This window comes from Cyprinus carpio, chromosome B25 (genome assembly GCF_018340385.1).
Source record: "Cyprinus carpio isolate SPL01 chromosome B25, ASM1834038v1, whole genome shotgun sequence".
In the NCBI taxonomy this organism is placed as follows: Eukaryota; Metazoa; Chordata; class Actinopteri; order Cypriniformes; family Cyprinidae; genus Cyprinus; species Cyprinus carpio.
Window position 1 is genome coordinate 12,738,967 of NC_056621.1, and position 27,304 is coordinate 12,766,270.

The window sequence follows — 27,304 nt, forward strand, 5'->3', positions numbered from 1 at the left end:
ATTACTGTTGCGCATATGACATATATCAAATAACCCCTATATATATGAAATCACACCGAAGCAGATCTATACAGGTGGAGCTGGGGAAGGTGGAGGGTTTGTGAATAATGATGTTATTATGTCAGATTGAGTTAGAACATATCAGACTGTGCCATCTAGAGTTTTATGACAGAACTTTGGATTTGCTGAGTTGGATTATTTGATTTAATCCAGAAGCAAAATAACAAAGTGTGTTTTTGCATTGATTAAACATACTGTTTAAATCAGATGCAAAGCCCATGGTGATTCTCATTATTGCTACCATACCTTTGTTGTAGACATTAGTGGGAACTTGGATGTCGCTCATTAAAGTGTTGACTGAAAGCTTGTTGAAATGTTCATTCTCTTCCAGTGGAAATTCACCTCCAAGTTCAATGAAATTTCCCTCTTCATCCATAGTATTCACCAATAATGCATTAAAGTAGTCAAACTGTCAAAAAATATAGCATAAAAAGACAATACTTGCATAATTTAAATATTTTATATATTTATTATATAAATATTTGTAATATTATTTTTATGAACTATTTGTTTAAACAACTTAATTTATTTGAATTCAATACATTACATTTTTTGCAGATATTTAACAAACAGGTTTAAATGCCAAATCCCAATTTTGTTACCTGTAAAGATGCATTATACTCATGATAAAGGTCAGCGTCCTCAGCTGTGTCTGCAAGCCTCTGAGGACACAGACAAAGAGAACTCATTTTATAACTTAAAACCAAATCTCCTCATCAAATAACATCAGTCTAAATTAAAATGAGCACTTTAGACTGACCTTCACAGATTTCATCTTGCTGCCAAGCATTCTTTCGATTTCATCTGCAAATTCCAGCACTAATCGTGCTCCATCTACATCCTCTATTCTGATGATGGGCTCAACATCTTTCATGTTTCTAGACATACAGAGAGAACAGTTTTAGCATTTTGCTTTTCTGGAATAATTTTATTAGTAATATGTGCAAACAGTTTTCCTAAATGAATATCTAAAAATATAAATAAAAAATAAAAAAACATCCAGAAACAATTATCATAATAATTTTAATTTATATTTACCTTTTGTAATAGCACAGCACCTGAGTATTTTGATGCAATTGCATTGATTTGCTCTGAAATGGTGATGGCCCATTTTTGAACCCTAGAATTACAAAAAAAAAAAAAAAAAGGGATAAAAATATAATGTAATGTGCTGTATATTACATTTACACTACCGTTTAAAGGTTTGGAATCAGTAAGATTTAAAAATATATATATATAGTTTTATTCAGCAAGGACACGTTAAATTGACCAAAAATAACAGTAAAGCATGTATAATGTTTTAAAAGATTTCTTTAAAAAATTTTTTTTAATTATTTATAAGAAATATTTATTGAGCAGCAAATCAGCATTTTAGAATGATTTTTGATACACTGAAATAGAAAAGTTATTTGCAATTGTAATAATATTTCACAATATTACTGTTTTATACTGTATTTTAATCAAATGCAACCTTGGTGAGTTTTTAAAATGGACTGGTGCTACAAGAGAACAATTTGTCCTTGAATTGTTGTAGTTATATAAATATAAAAATCTAAAAATAAATATTTATTCTTTAGCAATAAATCCCTAAAACACAGATGCACTCACATTGCTATGAAATATGCTTGGTCTTACATGCTCAGCAGGGTCTAGTATGCATAATAAAAGTCAAATTATGATGCATGAGAATAATGTTAGTTGCACTCTTGGAAGGGCCCAAAGCCTGTGATATTCCTGTGTGCACATAACCTGGTGTGTATGACCATGTGGACTAGCTTGTGTCTCTGGCTGGTATCTAGAAGGCATTATTTATTCAATGAGTGTATCTGCTCAAACAGTACCACTTCAAGCCAGAACATTAACCTACTAGTTGACAATGTGTAATGTTCCTTGCCCCTCATGAGATCATGTCATGTGCTACTCTTGTCTGTTCTGTATGCCATGTTCTGATGGGTTATTGTCTTGTCATGTGGTTCTCAGTTCTGTTTGCTTATTGGTTGGTTTGTCATGTGACCCTTACAGTAATGTTTGGTATTTATAGCCCTCATGTTGCCATTGTCTCTTTTTGAGTATTGTCCTCTGTAACCACTGGTTGGTGAGTTTATTTCATGTCTATATTCTTTTTATCCCAAGCCAAGTCAAGTGAAGTCTTTGTTTATTGTTTGGACACTTTTTGACTTAAATAAAGCTACACTTGGGTTCTCATAATGCTCGCCTGCAGAGGAATCACAGAATACTTGACCGCTACCATGAATCCAGCAGTTTCTTGCCTCCTCTGCCTTCGTCAAGGCGACAGGGCCATAGTGGATTATGGTGAGGACTTTTGTGGATTGTGCCATTTAGTGGATTTTAATGATGTGGCCCTCAAAGACATTTTCTGTTTTGGCCTCACAAAAGAAATCTCTTTGTTAATTCCACATCACATGCCTCACTGGACTCTGGCTATTGACTTTGCACTTCGGTTGAGTGGTTCCTCGTTTACTGTGGGGATTGCGGTTGAGGAACCCTGCAATCATACAGGACCCACCACACCAGAGTGTTTCCATGTCCCAGCCGTCATGTCTGGAGCTGCTAATGTTATGTCTGCTACTCCAGGGCCTGCTCACGTCATGCCTGCTACTCCAGACCCTGCTCATGTCATGCCTGCTACTCCGGGGCCTGCTCACGTCATGCCTGCTACTCCAGGGCCTGCTCCCGTCATGCCTGCTACTCCGGGGCCTGTTCGCGTCATGCCTGCTACTCCAGGGCCTGCTCACGTCATGCCTGCTACTCCAGGGCCTGCTCACGTCATGCCTGCTACTCCGGGGCCTGCTCACGTCATGCCTGCTACTCCAGGGCCTGCTCACGTCATGCCTGTTAATGTATGAGCTGATTACTTCTTGTTTGGTTATCAGGTGAATTCTCCCGTCATGCCTGCTACTCCAGGGCCTGCTCGCGTCATGCCTGGTACACCAGGGCCTGTTCGCGTCATGCCTGCTACTCCAGGGCCTGCTCACGTCATGCCTGCTACTCCAGGGCCTGCTCACGTCATGCCTGCTACTCAAGACCCTGCTCACGTCATGCCTGCTACTCAAGACCCTGCTCACGTCATGCCTGCTACTCCAGGGCCTGCTCACGTCATGCCTGCTACTCCAGGGCCTGCTCACGTCATGCCTGCTACTCCAGGGTCTGCTCACGTCATGCCTGCTACTCCAGGGCCTGCTCCCGTCATGCCTGCTACTCCAGGGCCTGCTCGCGTCATGCCTGGTACACCAGGGCCTGTTCGCGTCATGCCTGCTACTCCAGGGCCTGCTCACGTCATGCCTGCTACTCCAGACCCTGCTCACGTCATGCCTGCTACTCCAGACCCTGCTCACGTCATGCCTGCTACTCCAGACCCTGCTCACATCATGCCTGCTACTCCAGGGTCTGCTCACGTCATGCCTGCTACTCCAGGGCCTGCTCACGTCATGCCTGCTTCTCCAGAACCTGGTCATGTCATACCTGCTACTCCAGGGCCTGCTCATGTCATGTCAGCTACTCCAGAAAATGGAGACCGTTTATGAACTCACAGTCTGCCCTATCATGGCCAAGGATGCCGTTCATGAACTCTCTGCTTGTCCTGTAATGGTCATGGAGGCTGTTCATGAACTCATAGTCTGCCCTGTCAAGGCCAAAGAGACAGTCCATGAACTTTCTGCCTGTCCTATTACGGCCGCAGAGGCTGTGGTTAACCTCTTAGTGCTCTTTGTACCAGTTCCGCCTGATCCTCCATGATGGTTTCCCACACAATCATCTCCACTGAAAGAGTAATCTGCTCCACAGTGGGGATCTTTGGTCCCGTGTGCTCTGCTGTGGTGGCTTCCTGCTCTGCCGGCTCCGCCTGGCTCCCAGCCTTCCCGGCTCTACCGCTGCTCCATGGCCCAGGTCTTCCACTGTTCCACAGTCTGCCACTGATTCACGGCCTAGACCCACCATTGCTCCATGGTTCAGGCCCATCACTGCTCCACAGTCTAGACCTGCCTCTGCATCACCGCCCAGGTCCACCATGGCTCCCCCACCCAGGTCTGCCATTGCCCCATGGTCCAGGTTCACCATTGCTCCACAGTCCTGGTCCTTTGTCATGCCATGATCCAGGTCTTGTTCCCCTGTATGGGCCTGGTCCTCCATCCCTCCCCCAGTTCCACCTCTGCTCCACCACCCTCCTGGACTTTTTGGGATTTGTTTGGATTGGGTGTTTGGATTAGGGCGTCTGGAGCAGTCCTTAGAGGGGTCATTTAGTTTTGATATTTTCTTTGTTTCATGGTCCTGTCATGTGTTCCTTGCCCCTCATGTGATCATGTCATGTGCTACTCTTGTCTGTGTGACATGTTCGGATGGGTTATTGTCTTGTTATGTGGTTCTCAGTTCTGTTTGGTCATTGGTTGGTTTGTCATATGACCCTTATTGTTTAGTATTTATAGCTTTCGTATTGCCATTGTCTCTTGTCAAGTATTGTCCTCTGTAAACACTGGTTGGTGAGTTTATTTCATGTCTGTATTCTTGTTATGCCAATTGTTTGGTCTTTTTTTGGATTAAATAATGCTGATTTTGGGTTCTCACTATGCTCGCCTGCAGATGAATCTTTACACAATGTCTTGAAAAAAATAACCAAAGAAGTTCATGAAACAAATCTGACATGGTTTCAGTTGGTTTGTTTTTGTAGGGCCAGTCAGAATTGTGACAACATTAAACGAATACCCAAAACATTTCAAATTCTGTTATCATTTATTCATGTTGTTCCAAACATGCATGACTATCATCTTCTGTGGAACATAAAAGATATTTTGGGAAATAAATTTTTTGTCCATTCAGTGGAAGTCAGTGGTCACCACAATAGTTTGGTTAACAACATGCTTTAAAATATCTTCTTTTGTGTTCCACAGAAGATGGAAAGTCAGGTTTGAAACAACATTAAGGTGAGTTAATGTTGACATAATTTTAATTTTTGGGCGAATTATCCCTTTAAAAATGCATTAGAATTTTTTTTCAAATATTTTATTATCTTTTTTATATTATTTTGTGTGTATATATATATGGTTATATAATAATTATATTAATAATAATAATAATATTTTTTTCTGTATTAGTAATTTATGAGACAATTATGGTCATATCACCAAATTATTTTTCCGTTTCCACCTTAAAATTGTATAACTGCTGCTTACGTATGTCGAGAATGCCTGCCATCTGCTATTGCACTGAATGACTTCCAAGCCTCATGAGAACTGAATTTTACACCTCAGCAAACTCAGGGAATCAGGGAATTACTAAAAATGATCACACAACTCTCAGAGCAATTTCTCTTCCTGTCTCATTAGAGTTTCTAATATGCATGGAACTGAAGTCGCCACAGTACAAATTAGACCCTGAAGTAGTCTGTCTGGTCTTACAAGCATCTACTAAAACCATTGGCTGAATAAAATGACAGTAGGAAACAAAACATCATCAACAGAGAAAATCTAACCAGTGGTACCTTAAAAAATGAAGGTGCTAAACAACTGAAATGAAAGTGAATCTTACGTTTCTGGTGGAATTTTCATTTGAGCATGTGTAAAGATGCAAAGCCAGCCTGTGTAGACAGTGAAGAATGTGACCCAAGAAGACCCTCTGATGTTATACATGATGCTGACATCTATCCTTAAGAGCCACATCTGTCACAAGAAGAAGGTCCTGAGAATCCACTACTCCAGTTAGACAACTAAAATTCAATGTCCATTCCACTTACTTCCATTCATTCTGGCCTAAATAATTTCAAACGCCTCTTTACAACCCTTCCAAGCTCCTCATCAACTAAACTTGCACATCCAAAAGTTCTTGGAGGGCCTGATGATCCAAGTCAGCGAAACCCTTAATCATGCTCAGATCTTCCAGAAACGTCTCAAATTCTCATTGAGCTGTGTTAAGTAATCAATGCTTCTCATATTCAGGATGATACAGATAATCCAAGTAATCCACTTAGTTATCATTAGGTCCTTCTTTCTTCGTGTTAAACTCAGGTGAACATGATATCAAATAATGCATGCTCTCATCACATCATCTGCAAAACATCCCACCTGAAAGATGTTCTCCAAAGTTCCATGGTTCTTGGCATGATATAATCCCAGTTATAATATATAAATCAAGCAAATGGCAAGCCCACTGCTACAGATGAGATTCACTTTCCAGAGCATCCAATCCTCCATCACCCAATTTACAGTGTAATCCACTTGGATTTACAATCTCCCCACACAGTGGGTTCATAAGCGTGGGGAGGGGAGATGGAGAGGAGAAAAGGGTGGGCACACTGAAGAGACGCAGCGGATTGGGCGAGTAAGAGTTTTGTTGTCACTAAGAGGATTAGTAGTGATTTCGGGAGGTTGGCCTATGTCCACAGCTGAGTGAACAGTGAAAAGCTGTGGTTTGTAGAAGGACAAGGCCATCTAGTGGGGACATGACAGCCGCTTGTTTTGCATGATGATATGCAGGCATTCTCATGATGCGCCATCCATCCTGTATGATTTTCTTTCTGTAGGTTTTGAAGAATAGTTCATGATAATTTCATGTTTCTTAAAGCTAAAAAGCTCCAGATCCAATTCATTCATGTGAAAAAAAAAATAAAAGGGTCTTTAGATGGCCACTAAGTGAACTGTATACTGTTATTTACTATCTGTCATGTGACTTTTGCATCAGGAACTAAGTTTGACCATATGCTGTGTGACTTTTTGCTCTCTCTTTTCTAAAGAAAAAAGCTTTTAAGCAGCAAACTATTCTATAAATCAGAAAGGTTATTATTTCCTTGAATTGTATAACATTAGTGAGAACCACAGTATATAAATGTGTCTACTTCCAATGAATTTTGAAGACTCTGAGATCATCTATGTGGAGTTCTTCCCATGATCACGAGCAGGAATGGCAACATATCCAAATGGCAACATAAGAAGATCAATCAATATTTCATTTATGATTTTTCGTTTTGAATCCCATGGTAGAAAGAAAGTCATACAGGTTTTATAGTGAATATATCACAGAATTTTCATTTTTGGATGATCTTTCCTCTTAATAACATTTTATTGTTGTCATCAGGGACCTCAAAGGGAAAAAATACCTTGACTTCCTGTTGATCAAGAAATAAGAATAAGAGATAAACAAGTACAATGTTACAAATGATACAGATTTACAAATTACAACATATAGATCATCATGATCAAACTGATTTAAATAAATAAATTGATTAATAAATAAAAATGTCAGAGACACACTAACAAGCACTTAAAACAGTTCTCAGCCAAGGCTCTCCAGAAATATGCTCAAATTCATTACAATATCACATTAATATAGTGAAAATTAAAAATCAAATGTGCCTGAACATATTATCTGGTTAGCTGTCAGATTCCTTCAGATTGTATTGCTATTTATCTCTTAGCAGTTTATTTAGCGTACTAATTCAGTTGACTTCCATTCATAAAACGGTCTCTGTCCAAATTCCGCAGTCCACACATTGATTTACACAGCAGCGAAACAAAACAACAATACATCAATATTTTCAACGAAGAACCCCTCTGCACTGGCATTTGTTTTGACCAATCATAGTGGAATATGTAGAAACGGCTCGACCAATCAAATCGCTGGATTTGGATCTTGTCTCGGCATGTTCTCGTAGCACTGCTTCTCACTGGATCCACGTGCACGCAGAGGTATGTGCTAATGTCTAAGTTATCTAAGTTTTACAACGCTTATAAGCGTTTTTGCTGGAATGTTTTAGAATGTAATATTATTTAGGGTTTGTGTTGTTATTATTAAACACAAAACGCGACAGATAACGGTAATGTTTCCTTGCTGAATGGTTAGCTAGCCAGTGCTAAGTGACTACTGAATGGTCACGAGCACAACTTAAATATAATAGAGCGGTAAATAATTGACACTTTCCGACCATCTCCTTTCCTTAGATGGATTATTTAGTCAAATATAGAGTTAATGTTGTTTATGTATGTTAACTTAGTTACTTGCAAGCTGTCTAATTCTTCCATATTGCATCTTGGGTATTATTTGTCATTGATCTCTATAAGGACACAGATACTGTAACTTTGATTGACAAAAGTATCTTCTTTTTTTTGACAGATGTAAAACTACATAGTGACGTAATGTCTGATTCGCCTTGGAGATACTCCACCAGTAATGGTGTGGACCGAAAATATGTTGTCAGACCAAACGAAGAAACAAGCACTATTTCTCATCAAGCTAAAAGAAGAAGGAAAAAAGAATAAACCGAAAAAATCCACAACTGAATTCCATGAATTTGTCATTTGAACGAAAAACGAGGAAAGAAAAGAAAGTCAGATGAGCTTTTGGAAAACAAGATGGAGTGTGTTAAACATAGAGATGTTTCGGATTCTGTATCTGAACAGTCACATTATGTGCAATTCAAAAGGCCCAGAGTAACGTTAACTCCTTATACACTGACTGGTGAAGCTGAGTCGGCATTACCTCTCTGTAACAGCTGGGAGGTGGACAGTGGTTTTTCGTCTGAATCCAGTCCTCCCACTAGTGGCAGGAGTTCGCCATGTGTGGGAATAGACCACTCTAGGCTTGTAGCTATGGACTGTGAAATGGTCGGCACTGGAACTGGGGGCAAGTGTAACGAAGTGGCACGCTGTAGTATAGTAAATTATTATGGTAGTGTTTTGTATGATAGATATATTTTACCTCGAAATCCAGTCACAGACTACCGCACAAGATGGAGTGGCATTAGGAAACATCATTTACAACAGGCAGTGGCTTTTGAGGACGCTCAGAACGAGGTGAGGAGGCACTGTACCTAACTGCACTCTATATAAAAGTTTCTGTTCAAGTGGGTTTATATGCTCTGCCATAATTTGATATATTTATAGTAGTTTTAAACTATAGGGAATTTTTCCCCAGCCGGTACAGAAAAGCCACTAGTTCAGCTGGTTTAATTGCCCTGCCATATTTTTACTGTCCAGTCAAAAATATGTATTTTTTTTTTTTTTTTTTACAAAAATACATTTATTTAATATTATTTAAGCTGACATTTTTATTAATATAAACATAAATTAAAAGATTAACAAATAATAGTAGATTTAAAAAATAGAATTATTTTTTAAGTATGGTACATTCTACTTTTTAAAAAAAATTCATCTGTTTACTTTTATATAATTAACAGTGTTTTTAAAATAAATTTAAATTAATTAGTTACATTATTTTTTTACTACAATTATTTTTTTTTTCTAAAATCTATATTATACTCAATGTTTGATTTAGATAATATTTTCTATTTGTATTTTTTATGTATCATGTTGTAACCTTTTTGAGAAAACATTTGAACATTTTTAATACACTAGTTACATTGTTTTTAATTATACAGCTTGTGTGTGTGTGTGTGTATATATATATATATATATATATATATATATATATATATATCTATATATATATATATATATATATATATATAGTTATAGATGCACACACATAAGTAAATATTTACATTTTTATATTTACATACTAATTATTGAACTATGTTCATAAATGGCTACTGTATTTCTTAGAATATTGCTGAAATAACACTGTGCTTTTTGTCTTTTTTTTTTTTTTAGATTGTCAACATCCTCACAGGGAAGATTATTGTGGGCCACGCCTTATTTAATGATTTCCAGGTTCTTGACATCTCGGTCCCACCACAAATGATTAGAGATACCTGTTCCTGTAGATTGCTGCGAGGGTTGTATAACACCTCCATTAGATGCAATGTCTCGTTGAAGAAACTGTCTCGGAAACTTCTCAATAGGACCATACAGGTAAGACTGTGTAGCAGATCAGGTTTTCTCATGAGATAAAGTTGGGAACATCAAGCTTGTTGTGTTTTCTCTTTACTTGGTGCTTGATGTTTAAATACTGGATATTTTTTAGTCTGGAAGAATGGGTCACTGCTCTGTAGAGGAAGCTTGTGCTGCCATGGACCTGTACAAGCTGGTAGAGGACCAGTGGGAAAAGAAAATACTGTCCAAGGATTTAAACACCGTCCATACCTCAAACCCCAACAACAACAATCTTGAGCACTACATGCAGGACCAATACTGGCCAGAAAGCATAATGGACTGCAGCCCCTAAGACCAAGAGTTAGGATAATGATGCCAACCTCAATGCTAGGAACTGTCTTTGTTGGTTAATGTTATTTAAACCTGCAACTTTTCTAAACATGTTAACGGTCAATAAGGAAATACATGGAAATGTTGTAGCTCATTACCTTGCACTTGAAAAGTTTATTTAAATAACTTAAACTTTGACTCTGTAAAATTTTATAATGTTTATTAAGGGATTTTGAATATTAAAGTTAATAACTGGTTTCTAAATTTACACAGATTGTACGGGGGGGGGGGGGGGGGGGGTTTAGGGAATATATAACTCCATTGTGAGTCTTAATTTGTATGATCAATATTATTAATGTGTAATGTTAATGGCATTATGCTGCTAGTTAGCACTAAACACTCATATATTGTCATTCTGATAATGCTGTTTATCCAAAAAGTACTGTCATGTGAAAACTTTAAATACAAAAATGTTTAAATAAAGATTATGGAAAAAATGTTCTCGAACTCCAAATCAGTTTATAGCATTTCTTTCAAGGTAGGTAGTGAAATTTCAGCAAAAAGATTAATAATAATAATAATAAGTTTGGATATTTGTTTGGTAAGTTGTTTTTATCGGTTGAAATTTTTCTACCAGTGATGGTGTCTGCTGGTTTATCGCTCACCCCTACTGGAAGTCAATGGCTACCGTCACTTGTTTGGTTACCAACATTCTTCAAAAAATATCTTCTGTTTTGCTCAACAGAAGAAAGAAAAGCTGAAACTACATCATCACCTCATTTATCAGTAAATAGGCCTACATTTTGGTCCAACCCATGTAATGCCACTCTTGGCCCCAGTGGCCAAGTGTAACTGCTTTCACTCTTTTCTTTGCTCGTACAATAGTTATATTGTCAAGATATACATTTCAAAACTTGGACTCTAGTATTTTGGTGTTTAATAGACTACGGTGTGATGCAAGCGCTTACTTGGCAGCACATGACCAAGGTTGGATTGAAACTGTGATGTAATGGGTTGTCTTATAAGTTGTCATGTAAATGTTTATTGATCTAAAGATTCTGGCTTAGCTGAAACAATATACCTACATAATAATGAATCTTCACATTTATTGTCTGTCAACTGTGCCTTTACCCCAACAGACGTAAAATGAATGCTGAGCAGCTCTGGTAGCACAGAGACAACCATTGTGCTGCAATCACTGCTTCTTTTAGTAATACAGCCCCTCACATTCAAAGGCTAAAATCCTGCTTTACAGGATTATGGCCACCCCACCGATCAATGTATCAGTGGGAAACATTGCAGTGGCGTTTGAGGGAGGAATACGATATTTCTGGCTGCAAACCACTGGCTGCTTACAACTAAAACTGAATTTTGAGTACTGTCTTGAGATTTTAAGACTATTTTTGTCTGGCCTTTATAAGAATATTGTTAAATATACAATCATTATTATTTATTAATTTTTTTGGAAAGATTTTTAATTCAGTAACATAATTCTTAATTTACTTGTATAGCATTTTAGCTATAAATATCCTTCCAAGCAGATTTACAAAGCTTCGGCAAACTAGTATTTCGGTTTTTACAAAACTATTTGCAATTTATTATATTATTTATTTATTAACATTTATTTTCATATTTCTCTGTTGTTTTTACAAGTTTTGTAAAGCAAATTTTACATATACAGCTTTTATGGTAAAAAAATTAAATCTGATTAGCTGTTTATATGTCGAGTTCCTAAAAGGTTTGATGTTTTAAACTGATGCATTATTTTATAACCTAATTCTAATGAAAATGCCTATCTTGGCATTTGAACATGGCTTTGTGTTCAAGGTCTATTTCCAGAAACCATTCACGTTGCCAGCACATATTTTTCACTGGTGCTTGAATCCATCCAATACATTTAACCTCTAATATTATTAACCGCTTATATGTCTGACACACTCTTTCTCATAAACTCCATTTTTTTTTTTTTTTTAATTACACAATGTGTTTGGGGTCAGGGGGAAGGTTCCTTTGATTAAAAATATGAGAGTCATGATACTATTGGCTGCAGGCTATTGGTCAATGTTCTCTTTGCTCTTTTCTCTTTTTTGGCTGATTAACATCAAATCTGTTCTGCATAATCCATATGACGTTGTTAATCCATCACAGGTCACACTACAAATTATTGCAGCCCGCTGTTCCTCACCTCACTCAGTTCTGGTGGCTTGAGCAGCACCGCATTGTGTCAGGTAAGTGTTGTTTCCTAGGATAGAGCATGGGATTTATGATGTCATTTTGAAAATATTAATGATAATGATGGTTAATTCTCTATTCTTTCAAAGTGTTGGTGGTTGTAATGAGGTAGAATGAATTAAAGTAATCCGGGAGATTTTTTCACTTTCAGCTTTTGCAGTTGGTGCAATTTTCACCTCAACATGTCAGGGACTAATGGAGATTTAACAATCCTGCTGGAATGCTTGGGATATAGCAAGAAATGTCCCAATTTTACAACCCTATGTCTAAGATTACCCTTCGGTAATCTGCCCTTAAAATTGGACTTCGGGGACTCCCAGGTGGACACAAAGTGTTTCTTGAGAGTCCACAAAAAATGATTTTACTAGAAAACTTTCAAAGTTAACACATTAACAAGGTTTTAAACATGCTTAATATTTTTATTTCTGTTTTCTATTAATCCATGTTATTTAATTGGCCTTATTACGATTTTATTGGCAATATTTCATGTTTATTTATTTTGCCATTTTATTACCAGGGTTTCTGCAGATCTTAAAAAGCCATAAATCACTTTTTCACAAATTTAGGCCTTGAAAAGGAACAGAAAAGTCTTAATTTCAAGTCATGGCATTAAATGTTGGTTATGTGTTAATTTCCAGTACAAAAACGTCCTTAAGTCAATATACATTTACTTGAGATTTCTAAAACTGGTCAGAAGCCATAATAATTGATTAGAATATTCATTACAAAAATAATCTTTATTAAATTTTAAATATTATTTTTTATATATATTTTATTCGATTTATTTTATTTTATTGATTTATTATTTTAGTATTTTATTAATCTAATAGTGGGTAGAAAAGGACATAAATAGTACCATGACAAAACAAAGCTACATATTTAATTTCCCAAACTACATGTTTTCTTTATTATATCATGCTTAATGTTTCCTTGTCAAACAATATAATTGGGTGTTTATGCATATAACATTTTATAAAATAAAACAAGGAAAATCATCATCATTTGGGACCTGAGTATCCAAATATTTTTAAAAATCGCCACTTTCAGTGATTGTTTCTAATAAAATTTATATTAAGACAACTCGTTTTAAATTAAAAGTAACAGATAACTTTGGTTCATCAAAGAATATGACTTAAATACTAAGTATATGTATAATGATAAAAAGTTTTACCAAATCATTCAACTTTATGACTTTATACATTTGACTGTATGTCATAAAAAGCCTTTTGTTGTTGGAGTCGAAGCATTTTTCTTGTGATCATTATCTGTTTTCACAGAAAGTTGCACTGAGCATCTGAAGCAATGGCTGTTGTTGTAAGTACATTTTTTGTCTTTATTAACTGTAAAACCACATTCAGTGTTTCATTTGCTTACAGATATTATAAGAACTGTTTCCGTTAGTGAAACAAAGTATTTCCCATTGAAGTCTTAAGACCCTGTTATGTCACTCAACGTGATATCTCACCCAGGTTCCTCCAAACCATTACTCACTTGGTGAACAAATGTTTAAGAACGAGGCGGATCTTAGTGTTTAGGGATAGAGCTACGTACATTAGCAGCTTATCCCCATTCTCAGACCGGGTTTACTAGGCTTTACACAGTTCATGTGAGTGAGCTTAGCACTGGCCCACACTAGCTTCCATTGATTAGGGCTACTAAACTAAAGTGTTTGCTCAAACTCAGGATTAGGATCTTTTCATAAGTCTTTCTCCATAACTTTTCATAGAGTGGAACATTCACCGGATGGTGTCCGAGGAGGAGCAGGCCCTCAGGGCTAAGCTGGAGCACCTCACAGTCAAAGATCACGGGCCGGTGTTCGGACCCTGCGAGCAAATACCCGACCACACAGTACAGAAGGTTGTGAGCAAGTCTTCAGAAAGTATAAAATATACACATTTTAGACTGAACAAAGCACATTTTAGCTGTCTAAATATGAATTAACTATAGCTTACTTAATATTAAGTTAGTGAAGCATTGCTATTGTTAAATTTATAAAGAAAATTTATATACAGCCATATCGCACTGCTACTTGTTTGATATCGCTTATTTAACCACACAGTGACCACACAAAATAAACATCCCAGTAATAACCTAGCAGCCATCTAGCATCACTGTGGCAAGTTTCGCACAATATTTTTTAAGAAAATATAAAAAATCCAGTTCCCACTACACAATGGCATCTCCTGTCGAATTAGCAGACTTCATTGCACATTCTGACTGTCTAAAAAACTGCTACTTTACAAAGAAATTGTTGTGTTTTATGAATATTTTCAATTGTTGTAGGCTAAAGATGAGCTAAATGAGACAGATGAGAAGCGAGTGTCAGCCGTAAAGGAACTCAGAGGTATTATTAAAGAGAAGGCGGACTCTGGAGACGACCTTGCTAAAGGTGTTCAGGACACTTTTGGGGACAAACCCGATACCGTGCTGGTGAGGTTCATCCGTGCCAGAAAATATGAAGTTAACAGGGGCCTATGAGCTTATGAAGGGTAAATAGTTTTGCCAAAGGGTTTTTATTTTTACAGTTGCTACCACCGGAATGCTGCTCGCCCTGAGATGCTACTATTGGTTTTATTATCCTGAAGGTTATGTGCGCTTCAGACGGGATTACCCTGAACTCTTTGAAAACTTGACCCCAGAGGCTGTCCGCAGCACCATTGAGGCCGGTTACCCAGGGATCCTGTCCAGCAGAGATAAATACGGCCGTGTGTGGTGCTGCTCTTCAACATTGAGAACTGGGATTATGAGGAGATCACTTTTGATGAGGTGATTTTTAAAAAAATAATAATAGGCTGAACTGGTAGTAAGTTTGTATTTTGATTGATGTCCCTTTCTCTTTTTCATTTTTTTTTATTATATTAATAAAAAATATACACTACTGATCAAAAATGTTAAGGTCAGTTTTTTTGAAGAAATTAATACTTTTAATCAGCAAGGATGCAGTCTGTCACGTGTATTGACATTGTGTATGTTCCAGATCCTCAGAGCCTATTGTGTGATCCTCGAGAAGCTTCTGGAAAATGAAGAGACTCAGATCAACGGGTTTTGCATCATCGAAAACTTTAAAGGTTTCACAATGCAGCAAGCTTCTGGCATCAAGCCCACAGAGCTGAAAAAAATGGTGGACATGTTGCAGGTGACGCATTTATCTTTTTTTTGTCTTAAAATACAGAAGAAATTAGTATAAAATTTATCAATCACGATCACCTGCTAAAAGTCAGTAATTATGTACTTTTATGAATTGCTGCATTCACACCACCAAGTGGCAGTATAAGTCAAAATGACAGCATTACCATGACTGATTTTGCATTCATTTGAAGATTAGTTAGTTGGCATATCGAACTTTGTAGTCTATAAAGCTATTGATAACACATAAATGTTCGTCTTTCCACATCTTAATTGTTGCTTTTTCTTGTGTTTGGCCAGGACTCTTTCCCAGCACGTTTCAAAGCAGTGCACTTCATCCACCAGCCCTGGTACTTCACTACCACCTACAATGTGGTCAAACCCCTGATGAAGAGCAAACTGTTGGAAAGGGTAAATGGTTTTGGACAGTATTTGTGGAAAACAAGACGATGAATCATTTTATTTATGATGGATGAGAAAGTGGTTTTGACTTTCTGTGTCTTTGAAGTGTTTGTCCATGGTGATGAGCTGGAGAATTACTTCAAGGAGTTTGATGCTGAAATCCTGCCTTCAGACTTCAATGGGAAAGGTGCCAAATACGACGGCAAGGCCACAGCAGCACAACTTTTCGACTAAGCACTTTTTATCTGTTGCCGCACAAGAAAGCGACTCTGTTGTTATTGTAGTTGTATTGGTATTACAGAATGATCGAACATGTTTTTGTTTTCTGAGAGTGAACCCAACAACATAGAGATTTTCCCATACCAAGCAGCCAACTTACCGGAAAAAGTCTCCAGATGTCATTAAAGAGGAATGAAACAGATACGTTCAGTTAGTTCCTGACACTGCGTTCTATTGGAGCGCTTGACATTCCCTTACTAATCTCAGACAGGGCCCCATCTTCAGATTTAACCCAAAAAATAGATATACTTTTGGAGCAGATGGCAGATGACAGAGTCCAGACATCTCTGTTGTTTCTCTTGTTAAGCTAGAGAATGGAAAAAATACTCAACCCAGTCAATGTTTAAAACATAATTCTAAGAATATGTTTTGAATGGAGAACTTTCTATAGAATGTTAAAGTGAGTACATACATTTTCATTATAAATCAAGTGCACACTTTATTACATTATCATGTATTTCCTGTAAAAGAAAACAAATAAAAACCTTTCGGAATGTCAAACATTGTGCTTGAGTGCTACATCTATCTATTTCTAGAAAATAAGATGTACAAATTATGGCAGTTTCCACATATTGGGTACGAAAAAGACTTGAAACTGAAGTCATTAAAAATAAACAAAAACATTAAGGCAGTGAAAGATGCTTAACCTAGACAAAATCAGCCTGATCAGATGATAATCAGCCTATTTTCTGTTCATTTTATATGGTGTTTGCAAAATATTGCAACCCATTGTTAGCAAAATGTGGGGGACAATGCTTTTATAATAAAAAAAGTTTTTTTAACATAAAAACAAGTAAATATATATATATATATATATATATAAATATAATTTAAAATAATAATTAATATAAATTGAAATAAAATAAAAGTAGTCAGAATACTAAAATAAAAATAAACATGTTAAGATTAGATATTGTCTGATTCCAGTTGTTAGATACTGTCAAGAAGGGATTTTAACTGGTTATTATTCAATGAAAATTCAAGACGTGATGTGAAAAACCTAAACCCCTTCTACAGTGCAATATAAAACGGTCATTGTTCTTATTTTGGTTTAATGTTACATTAAAAGTAAATCATTTGCCATGTTTGTCTTGTTCAACAACAGAGAATGACAGTAAGAATGACAGAGAGATAGTTTTAAAAGACCAATAAATGGGAGACATTGTCAGATTATTGCTTCAATTGTTTGCGCTTCCATCTCTACAGGGAAACTATTAAATACATTTAATGAAAATAATTGTGCCACTGAAGCAGCAATAAAAAGTTACAATTAAAAGTACCATGGAATAAAGTGTCAATAAAACATAAGGCGACCTGACAGAAAAACTATTCAAAAGCAAATGTAAGTGCACATTTTCAAATTCTATTGAACTTTTATCACTAAATATTAACAATTTCTAAACTAATCAAAAATTTAATCTCACAAAGGTGATTTGATGAGTTATTATTCGAGATACGCTGACATCATAGTATAGAAAAATTTATGTAAATGACAGCTGGTGAACTTGGTGTTAGTTACAACAGTTATTAGTCTACACCTCTTTACCATCTCCTCTTACCAAGTATGTTTTTTTTCCACAAGGTTCACTATAACCTTTTTCAAAAACATTTTATGAATCCCTCTGCACAGTTTGTCAGGCTTTGTAGCGATACACCACTGACATCTGACTCAGCTTATGGCAAGTGTAATTTATTACCATATGTGCTTTCTCTCAAACTCCTGCTTGAAGATCAGAGCAAACTCTGGTGAGTCAGACCTTTAGAAACCATCATCTAATCTCAAGTCAGAGAAAACAAGAACACCATAAAGTGTTGCACAAGGCATTATTTTTCCTACTGGCACTGCGGCCTGTGTTTCTCCCATTGACAGATAGCATTGGCATAACTGACTATGACTTTGTCCATCCAGGAAAGAGGTTGAGGAAAAAGAACAGCGCCTTCAAAGAAGCCGAGATGACCTCCATGTAGTGTCAGAGCGAAGATCACATTTTGCTTCTTTTCTGTGGGGAAACAATATAGATTTATCCTATCTTAGGTACACATTGAAAGCTATTTTAATGTCTTTACACAATCTTTTTAGAGGAAGCCTTTCATTCTAGATGTATGTTTTTGATTCACTAAGTACTGACTCATAAGAGTCATTATTTTAGGAAAACTGGACTACACTTGCTACGCGTACTGTATGTTGCCTTTCAGTCGGTAATGACCAACAAATTAGGCTCTCGCTAGGAGAGACCAATCCACTTCGAGTGTAAACTAAACGAGCCAATACACATTGGCATGCAATGATTGCATCCAGGGAGTCAGAGTTTGGCCGGCTGACTCCCAAGTAATCCTGAGGCCCCGGCCCGGCTATGTGCCCAAGGTTCGCATTACTCCCTTCAGGGATCAGGTGGTGAACCTGCGAGCGCTGCCCCCGGAGGAGGCAGACCCAGCTCTAGCTTTGCTTTGTTCCCATCTGAGCCTTTTTAAGACTGGACACAAAGCTTCAGGACCTCAGACCAGCTCTTTGTCTGTTATGGAGGCCGGCAGAAGGGGAAGGCCGTCTCCAAGCAGAGGATGGCCCACTGGATAGTGGATGCCATCACCCTGGCTTATCAGGCACAGGGTGTGCCCCCTGCCCGTTCAGGTTGTGAGCGCACTCTACTAGAAGTGTTGCATCCTCCTGGGCGCTGGCTATTGGCACCTCGCTAACAGATGTTTGAAGAGCTACGGGCTTGGCGACCACCAACACGTTTGCTAGATTCTATAGCCTTCGTGTGGAGTCGGTATCCTCCTGTGTTCTCACCTCAAACGGGTAGAAGCACTAAGAGGCCCCGGTTTAATGTCGGCTGTAGACTGTAGACCCTGTCGAGCTCCTCCATCCTTTCGGCAGCCAGACGTGGTGGAACTTGCCTCGTTTCTGAATGAATCAGCTGTTTGAATGAATCGGCTGAATGAATGAATAAATGAGTCACTCATTAAAACAGTAATTTGCCGCCACCTACTGGTAGTTTAGTCATATTTAAAAGTATCATTGCTTTTTTTCAACATTTATTTGTATGTTTAAAGAAATATGTAACTTATAAAATTATTTATGCACTGTAAATGCATATAATACCACTTTAGATGCAGCTTCTGTTTCCTCAGCAGTGGAAAGACAGAGTTTGTTAATACTAATTTCATTTGAATGGTAACAACTCTAAAGTTTCTTATTATTCTAACTGAATTAACTGAAATGAAGTAATAATTTGATTTGAAAGATGACGCATTTAATAAGGTTAGGGGAAATTACCATTACCATTTAATATAAATAGGGAAACTACATCTGTTTTGATACATCAACTCATTTTAAGTAAACAATTTCTTCCTCTTTCCAGTCACAGAGCACTTTATTTTGAGAGGTGTTTAAGTGAGAAAAAAAATCCATAACTTAGTCCAGATTGGGGAAATTGTAATGTTTAATATTTTTTTTTATTATGTAAATAATAATTTAATAATAGATTTTTGTTTGTGTATGCTGTCAATTATAGTTCTTAGATAGAAAGAAAATCGGGATCTGCAAAAATCGGTATCGGCAGGTCACACTTCCAAAAAATCAGAAATCGGAATCTGCCAAGAAAATTGCAATCGGTGCATCTCTACCTCTAATCTTCCATATGCACCTAAACAAACAGTTGTTCATATTTGTAAGTGCTTCCGAAACCTCCTGCAGGAAGAATGGGGCTTCCGCAACGTTCCTGTTCCAAGTGGAATGGATACGTTTTCCCAGTGTTCTCTCTAAGTGAGATCCCAATTCGTCGGTCATTACCGATGTGACGTCTCCAAATGGGAATGAGGGTTACATACGTAACCAAGACGTTTTTCACTACAGAGAACTGACTCAGTCATTTATTCAGAAGTCGAACTACACTGGTCGTTATGTATGATTTCAATTCGATAAAAAGAACTGACTCATAAAATGAATTCTTTCAGTAACTGGACATTATGCCTATAATTCACTAAAAAGATGCAACTCACAACAGACATTCATGTAGAAATCAAACTACTTTGGTTGTGCAAGATCCTTTTGATTCACTAAAAAGAAAGCAGACTAACAAGAGGCATTCATTCAGAAATGAAACTATATTGATTGTGCATTATGCCTTTGAGTCACTAAAAAGAAGCAACTCACGTGAAGCATTCGTTCAGAAATCAGATTACACTAGTAGAGGAATATGCTTTTGATTCACTTAAAAAAGCGATTCAAGAGATATTCATTTGAGAGAATCGTCGGCTGCACATCTTGTGCTGCTCTTTTACGATGTAGATTCAGATTGTGCTACTGTAGTGCAGGAAATTTTGTACTTTAAAACGGTATTTGGTTCACATCACCCTATTTTATTGTTAACTGAACCTGAATAAGAATCGGTTTCTCTATCCTATTATAAATGCACCCTTATTATTATTATTATTAATTAACAGCATTAAATATCAATTAGACATATACTCAGAAGACTAAATAACCCATACAAATTCTTATGCAAGGCTGCAAAGTCTTCTGTTGTGGCCTCTTTAAAAATGCATCAACTTTAAAATTCTGTTGAAGCTCAAGAAGATTAGGTGTCACATATTTCCTTAGTGTGAGATAGTTAGGTTTGTTAATAGGGGTTCTCTGTTGGATCCTTCACCTGAGGCTGAAGGAAGAAGCTGACGGCAGTAATCTGATAAATAATCACAGAGGAAAGATCAGATGGCACTGAAAAATTCAGCACAGGTGTCCAATGCAGGATCTTAGAAACACAGTGAGAGTTCTAATGGATGCCTAAAAGCACTATTAGGCCATACGTGTCGAAGACGCGTGACCTTTTTTTTTTTTTACACTCCTTTGGTAGGTCCTTTATGTTTAATGGCTTCTTTTTTGCTTGCTAAAAGCCACTTGACATATCCATCAACTCTTCTTGCTAAAGATGGATAAAAATGGAAAGAATTAGACAGAATAGTAAAAATCGAATATATAAATACCTGCTAGTGTGCGAGGTATCGTCAGCAGTGACTGGTGGACTAATGGATCATCTGAAGAGTTCATCAAGAGGAGAGGAACGCTGATCTGATATGAGAGACATATAAGATTATGGTTTTCAAAAGAACAACATGACTCAGTATAACTGGCTTTCAAGAATGTTACTTACATTGTGAATATAATGCACACAGCTTTCCTTCTCATAGTACTCCTTTAGGGAGTTGTGTCCATGAAACTTCCTAATAGAGACATACACATTTTGAAAAGAATCGTCATGGGGAACATAAAATGCAGTCAGAAGTGTCTTATGAAAGCTTTTTAAAGTACCTACCTCATAATGTTGTCATCAATCTGCATGAGTGAAGTGGCTGTATACAGATGGCTGAGGTCGGCAGCCTCCATATTGCTAGAGCTCATACCAAATAAACTTGCCCTATATAAAGGATATAAAGCATTTGGTTGCCAGGAACAAGTGTCAATCATACAGTTTAGTGGCCATTATCATTGATAAATCAGAGTCAGATATTTCACATAAATAAGGACTAACCTGTGAGATAGAATTATTTTTTTCATGTTGTCCGCCATGAGGAAATTGTATAGTCTCCTGCACTGATCCCACTGTAGAAATGTCTCCTGAGCCCTAAAGACAAACAAATAAAACGGAAAACCAATTTGTCAATATTACATATTTAAAACTGTATATTAAGTGCATAAGTTAAAAATACTTTCTCACCTCAAAGCACTATATCCTTGGCAGATGCTGACGCAGCACAGCACTCGCTCCTGATTGGCTGGATTCTCACCCAGGTACTTGCAGGCGATGTTCCCTCCCAGACTGAAGCCCACCACGATGAGCTGAGTTTGTGGGAATGTGCGTTTAATGTAGCCCACCATGGCTGAAAACTCCCAGGTACAACCTTTAACACAGTGTTACATAGTTAATAAACCATAATTAAACATAACAGAAATAAGCATTTAGTGGTTGCTGTACATTTTCTATAGAAAGATAAGTTTTTTTAAATTATAGTTTAAAATTCTAAAGAATATATATGATTTAATTAGACACTGTTAATATACACACATATATACACTACCAGTCAAAAGGTTTAGGACAGCAAGATTTTTAATGTTTTTTTTTTTTTTTTTTTTTTTTTTTTAAAGAATTCTCTTCTGCTCACCAAGCCTGCATTTATTTGATGCAAAATCAGTAATATTGTGAAATATTTTTATTATTTAAAATAACTGCTTTCTATTTGAATATATTTTAAAATGTAATTTATTCCTGTGATTTCAAATATACACTACCCATCCAAAAAAAAGTCACACATTCTAATATTTCATTGGACTGCCTTTAGCTTTGATTATGGCAAGCATTCGCCGTGGCATCATTTCGATAAGCTTCTGCAATGTCACAACATTTATTCCCATCCAGAGTTGCATTAATATTTCGCCAGGATCTTGTATTGATGATGGGAGAGTCAGACCACTGCGCAAAGTCTTCTCCAGCACATCCCAAAGATTCTCAATGGGGTAAAGATCTGACTCTGGACTCTGTGGTGGCCAATCCATGTGTGAAAATGATGTTGCATGCTCACTGAACCACTCTTTCACAATCTGAGCCCGATGAATCCTGGCATTGTCATCTTGAAATATGCCCATGCCATCAGGGAAGAAAAAATTAATTGATGGAATAACCTGGTCACTCAGTATATTCAGGTAGATCTCATTCTTTGGGCACATAACATAATCATCCATTCAGTAATTATCCAATAGGAGGATCTTAACTATTTGCTTAGTTAAATCCAGGTGGTGACTTTTTTTTTGGATGGGCAGTGTGTATATATATATATATATATATATATATATATTAGTTTTACGTACAGGATATATATATATTTTTTTCTTTTTTTTTTAATTAAAAACTCTCATCTTATTATAAAGAAATTGTGACTAACCAACTACCTGGTTGTTTTTCACAAGTATTCTTGTTTCAAAACAAACAAGCTTGCTTGCCAAGCGTTGCTTACCATAGGTGAACATCCTTGGGGAAGTCAGCTCGATGTTTGGTAGCGCTCCAAGATGGTTGAGAACGGCACACCTGTAGCCTTGTTTTCTGGTGAAATCCACAAAGGTCCGTATATAATGCTTCTCGCTATGGTTACCAATCCCAGGACAGATCACCATGGTGATGTCATCTGTGATGGGACAGAGAAAGATAAACTAGTGAAAGTATGAGCAACACCTTTGCCTCTCCAGAGGAATCGTCTTAATCATAAACACTATAAGTGGATGAAAATAACAAGCTGTCAAGGTCTAAAAATGCAAGAATGCAGCATAAAAATATTAGTTTGTGAGTAATATTCCAGTCTTTTTAAACCATATGATAGATCTGTGTATATTTTTAGATCAAGATTTCCCCTTTGGGGTCAAAAATCTCTTTGCTATTGAAAAACCCAGGCTCACCTCCTGTACTGTGGATGCTTTGTGGCTCAAACAGGTCAAAGGTGGCAGTGGCTCCATCTGGCATAGGCAGGTACTTATGCAGCCCACAAGGTTTAGGGGACTTTACCCTTCCCATTTTCCCATAAAGAGCAGTCTGGAGATGTCCACTCTTTCCCCATAATAAGGGAGGGATGTACCTGGAGACATGAGCAGGTGGCGAATAGTTATTAACTGTATCCAAATAAATATTTAACTAAATAACTAAAAATTTACTCCTGGATTCTTCTAGTCATTCCACAGCAAATTTGCATCATTTTATTGTATTTTGCCATCTAAAAAAGATGCAATGTGTGAGAAGACTGCAATAAGATGACAAAAAATTCTTCTAAGCAGCAGCACTCACTCTTTGGTTAGAATGGGGCAAGACTTGAGCAGGTAGCGATTGAGAGGGGTGTCTTGGCAGGTGATGTCAGGTGCTGCCGTGGGACACTTCAGGTTCAGGCTCCGCACTATGACATACAGCACCGTGGCTACAGCAGCCAGCTTCATGCCATCAAACATGGCCGGCATCTCAGGAGATATGGTGCGGACATCTGCCTCCACTTGGGCACTCATGATGGATTAGTTTACTAATAGCTGATTTAAAGGAAAAAAAATTAAAGGAAATGTATTAATACTATAGTTTAACTTAGAAAATATTATAATTGTTTTTAAAACATGGACACAAAGATTACATATCTAAGAACTTGCTACATGTGTCTTAAACTAGATAATATTCCTCCTTTTTATAATATTAGACATTACTTTTCATTGACCTATATAAGTTTCAAGTTTGTTTTATTTATATAGCACAGTTAAAAACAGCAAGCACAGCTGACCAAAGTGCTGAACAAACAAAGACAGATCACAGGGCAACCCACAGATTCATACCATAAACTCACAATGAATCGAAAGCCAATAAGAAGAAATAGGTTTTAAGAGATGATTTCAAAATAGTTAAAGACTGTGCTGATCTGATATAGGCTGACAAGACCTCAGATTTCATGTAGGATTGTATGGACAGTGTTGATCAGAAAGATAGCTTTTGTTCCAGATTATTTAATGATTAAAAAGGTTCTTGATACAGGAAGAAGTAAAGGGAGCAAGGCAGTCCCTATCGATACTTCTGCTCCCTGAATTTTCACTGGGGCCAAACACTATAACCTCGGTTTTTGATTCATTCAGAAAAAACACATTTTGAGAGAACCAAGTTTTCACTTCTTCAAGGCATGCAAAAAGAGATTCCAGAGCAGCATGCTTATTTCGTTTCAGAGGTAATTACATTTGGGTATCATCTGCATAGCAGTGAAATGTTACACTAATGCTTTCTGAAAACAGAGCCCAAAGGAAGTAAATACACAGAAAAAAATAAATAATGGGAGAATAGAACCCTGCGGCACTCCACAGGAAAGTTTAGCAGGCGATGAAGAAAGATTATCCAATCTAACAGAGAAACTTATATTTGTTAAATATGATTTGAACTAGCTAAGAACAGTTCCCTGGTTGCTCACAAAATATTCTAGTCGAGACAGAAGAATTTTAGGATCAACTGAATCAAAAGCTGAGGTTAAGTCTAACAGAATTAGGATAACAGAGTCACCAGAGTTTGTCACTAACGAAGTATTATTAAAGACCCGTAATAAAGCAGACTCTGTACAATGCAGAGGCTTAAAACCAGAATGGAACGTTTCAAAAATTGATTTGCACTAAGGAAAGACTGTAGCTGAATAAAAAGTTTCTCCAGTGCTGTTAATAAAAGGAAGGAATATACACACAGACACACATGCATAAGTAATAGAAAAGAGTAAGTTTAGACACAATTAATCTAACTTTAAAAAAAAAAAGTGCTAAACACATATAAACATAGGATAAATTGCAAATATATTGTTCAGTCCAGCAGAAAAACAAAGGCACTTCACTGACCCGGATGTCTCATCCAGTTCAAAGTATCCTCATCATGCAACAGTTACAGAGGGTTAATCTATCTGCTTCTTAGTGAGTACAGTTTACAGTGTCTCTGTCAACAGAGTTAATCATACTTACTGACATAAACATACTTAGATTTTTTTTATTATTATTATTCAATATAAAGTGCTGTATTATGCGTATTTTTAGCACTGGTTATAAGACAATTCAGGACGCGTTGAGCAATTTAAATATTGCTTGTGCGTTATGCTATAACAGAATATAAACTATAACATCGAATTCTTAGCATGCACAACATGCATATAAAAACAATGCATACCTTGTCTTCAAAGTTGTCCAGTGACGCATATGTGCCTCTGCTTTTGACATCTTCAATGTAACGTTACTCACAGATATCTGACGACTACACACAACATTCATAAAGCATCGTCATTCACTTTAACACCCAGCAACTGTTGCGCGTCTTCATTCGTGTCCTCTGATTGGAGCAGCGTCACAATGACATCAGGTTCGGCGCGCCTACAGTGCCATTGATATTCAGTTGGTTCCAGCACCATCACTGTGCGCTAGAATTACAACAGCGTCAACTTCACTGTCATTCAATAGCTGTTACCTGAAGTGAGCAAAAAGTACAAAAGAAATTACACTTACGTTTAAGTATGGATACTGTTTTAAATTTTCACTGAAGGAGAAGTCAAAATATTGGGCCCAAAAACTCAAGTGAAAGTTTACAAAATGTTCAACAAGTAACTGCACTTAAGAAGAAGTTGCTTTGTTTTTATAAAGCCTTTGCACAAATCTCAAGGTCGCTTAAAGCATTACAAGGTCGCTTACTTAAGTTAAAAAGTAAAAGTAATATTGTAATTGGGAATGTATGTAGAAACGTGATAAACTTCCATCACCTTTGTTTTGCATTGTTTCACAGAATAGAACTAAAGATATTCACTTAATTAAATGATAGATAAATTAATGTTATCCCTTTAAAGGTCTAAAACTGGTTTGTTTACCTATAATTTATTATATCTCCCGAAAACTAAAATGCTAAAGCAAGCAAGCAAAAGAAAAAAAATAATAGTGGAATCAATAAATAAATAGATTCTCCTAAATTTAAATGAAATAAGAAATAATTTCTTTCCTTTAAACATGCTTTTTACTGCACATGTTGCATATACATTTATTTTAACCACCCAGAAACGGGAAAAAAACGCATATACTTAATACAAATAATAAATCCCATAAATAAGTAGGAATGAATGGATGAATGAATTAATGAATAGGCTAAATAAGAAAAAATAACATTATCCTATGATAAATATGATAAATAATGATCCCTTTAAATGTCTTTATATGTTTATATTTTATCTCCCAGAAATCAAATGCTTAAAACAGAGAGGAAAACGTGATAGATAGATAGATAGATAGATAGATAGATAGATAGATAGATAGATAGATAGATAGACAGATAGATAGATAGATAGATAGACAGTCAGACGGATGGATGGATGGATGGATGGATGGATGGATGGATGGATTGACTGATTGATTTAATACAGCTTCATATATGAATATGAACAGTGAGCTGATTGATAATTTCCACAAGATGCAGGATACAACTGAAAACACACAGTGCTCCATGGAGCAAGCTGGTTATAGTTTCCGCATGTATTACAAGTGCTTTCGTCAGAGTGGTATGTTCTCACAGAAATTCAGA

General features: G+C 36.8%; 3 protein-coding genes and 1 pseudogene across 3 annotated transcripts in view; 2 read left to right on the forward strand and 2 right to left on the reverse strand.

The window, feature by feature from the left end:
- The window catches only part of LOC109109500 (voltage-dependent calcium channel subunit alpha-2/delta-4-like), a 33,844-nt gene extending 28,009 nt beyond the window's left edge, over positions 1-5,835 (reverse strand). Inside the window, exons 1-5 of the mRNA XM_042753337.1 lie at positions 5,602-5,835; positions 1,099-1,180; positions 821-938; positions 663-722; positions 307-469 (exon numbers count right to left, since the gene is read on the reverse strand). Of these exons, the coding sequence (XP_042609271.1) occupies positions 307-469; positions 663-722; positions 821-938; positions 1,099-1,142 (385 nt within the window). The 5' untranslated portion in view covers positions 1,143-1,180; positions 5,602-5,835. The remainder of the gene's footprint in view (positions 1-306; positions 470-662; positions 723-820; positions 939-1,098; positions 1,181-5,601) is intronic.
- A 1,789-nt stretch (positions 5,836-7,624) lies between these two features.
- Positions 7,625-10,438, forward strand: LOC109051283 (apoptosis-enhancing nuclease-like). Its single transcript, XM_042753029.1, has 4 exons — positions 7,625-7,754; positions 8,179-8,858; positions 9,675-9,875; positions 9,988-10,438. The coding sequence occupies exons 2-4, from the start codon at positions 8,418-8,420 to the stop codon at positions 10,186-10,188; spliced, it is 843 nt and encodes a 280-aa protein (XP_042608963.1). The 5' UTR covers positions 7,625-7,754; positions 8,179-8,417; the 3' UTR covers positions 10,189-10,438.
- A 3,401-nt stretch (positions 10,439-13,839) lies between these two features.
- Positions 13,840-16,193, forward strand: LOC122142462 (annotated as a pseudogene).
- Positions 16,194-17,395: 1,202 nt separating this feature from the next.
- On the reverse strand, positions 17,396-26,032 carry LOC109051127 (monoacylglycerol lipase ABHD2). Its single transcript, XM_042753024.1, has 10 exons — positions 25,913-26,032; positions 24,032-24,264; positions 23,650-23,825; positions 23,214-23,381; positions 21,920-22,103; positions 21,734-21,826; positions 21,518-21,619; positions 21,356-21,425; positions 21,189-21,273; positions 17,396-18,205 (listed from the first exon to the last, which is right to left on the reverse strand). Exons 2-10 carry the CDS (start codon positions 24,241-24,243, stop codon positions 18,039-18,041), a joined length of 1,257 nt encoding a protein of 418 aa, XP_042608958.1. The 5' UTR covers positions 24,244-24,264; positions 25,913-26,032; the 3' UTR covers positions 17,396-18,038.
- Between the last annotated feature and the right edge of the window lie 1,272 nt (positions 26,033-27,304).

Coding starts and splice junctions, on each gene's coding strand:
- LOC109051283 (XM_042753029.1), top strand. CDS start 8,418: ATGGAGTGTGTTAAACATAGAGATGTTTCGGATTCTGTATCTGAACAG. Junction 8,859..9,674: donor TTGAGGACGCTCAGAACGAG/GTGAGGAGGCAC, acceptor TTTTTTTTTTAG/ATTGTCAACATCCTCACAGG. Junction 9,876..9,987: donor TTCTCAATAGGACCATACAG/GTAAGACTGTGT, acceptor GATATTTTTTAG/TCTGGAAGAATGGGTCACTG.
- LOC109051127 (XM_042753024.1), bottom strand. CDS start 24,243: ATGAGTGCCCAAGTGGAGGCAGATGTCCGCACCATATCTCCTGAGATG. Junction 21,620..21,733: donor AAAATAATTCTATCTCACAG/GTTAGTCCTTAT, acceptor TCCTTTATATAG/GGCAAGTTTATTTGGTATGA. Junction 21,426..21,517: donor ATTGATGACAACATTATGAG/GTAGGTACTTTA, acceptor TGTCTCTATTAG/GAAGTTTCATGGACACAACT.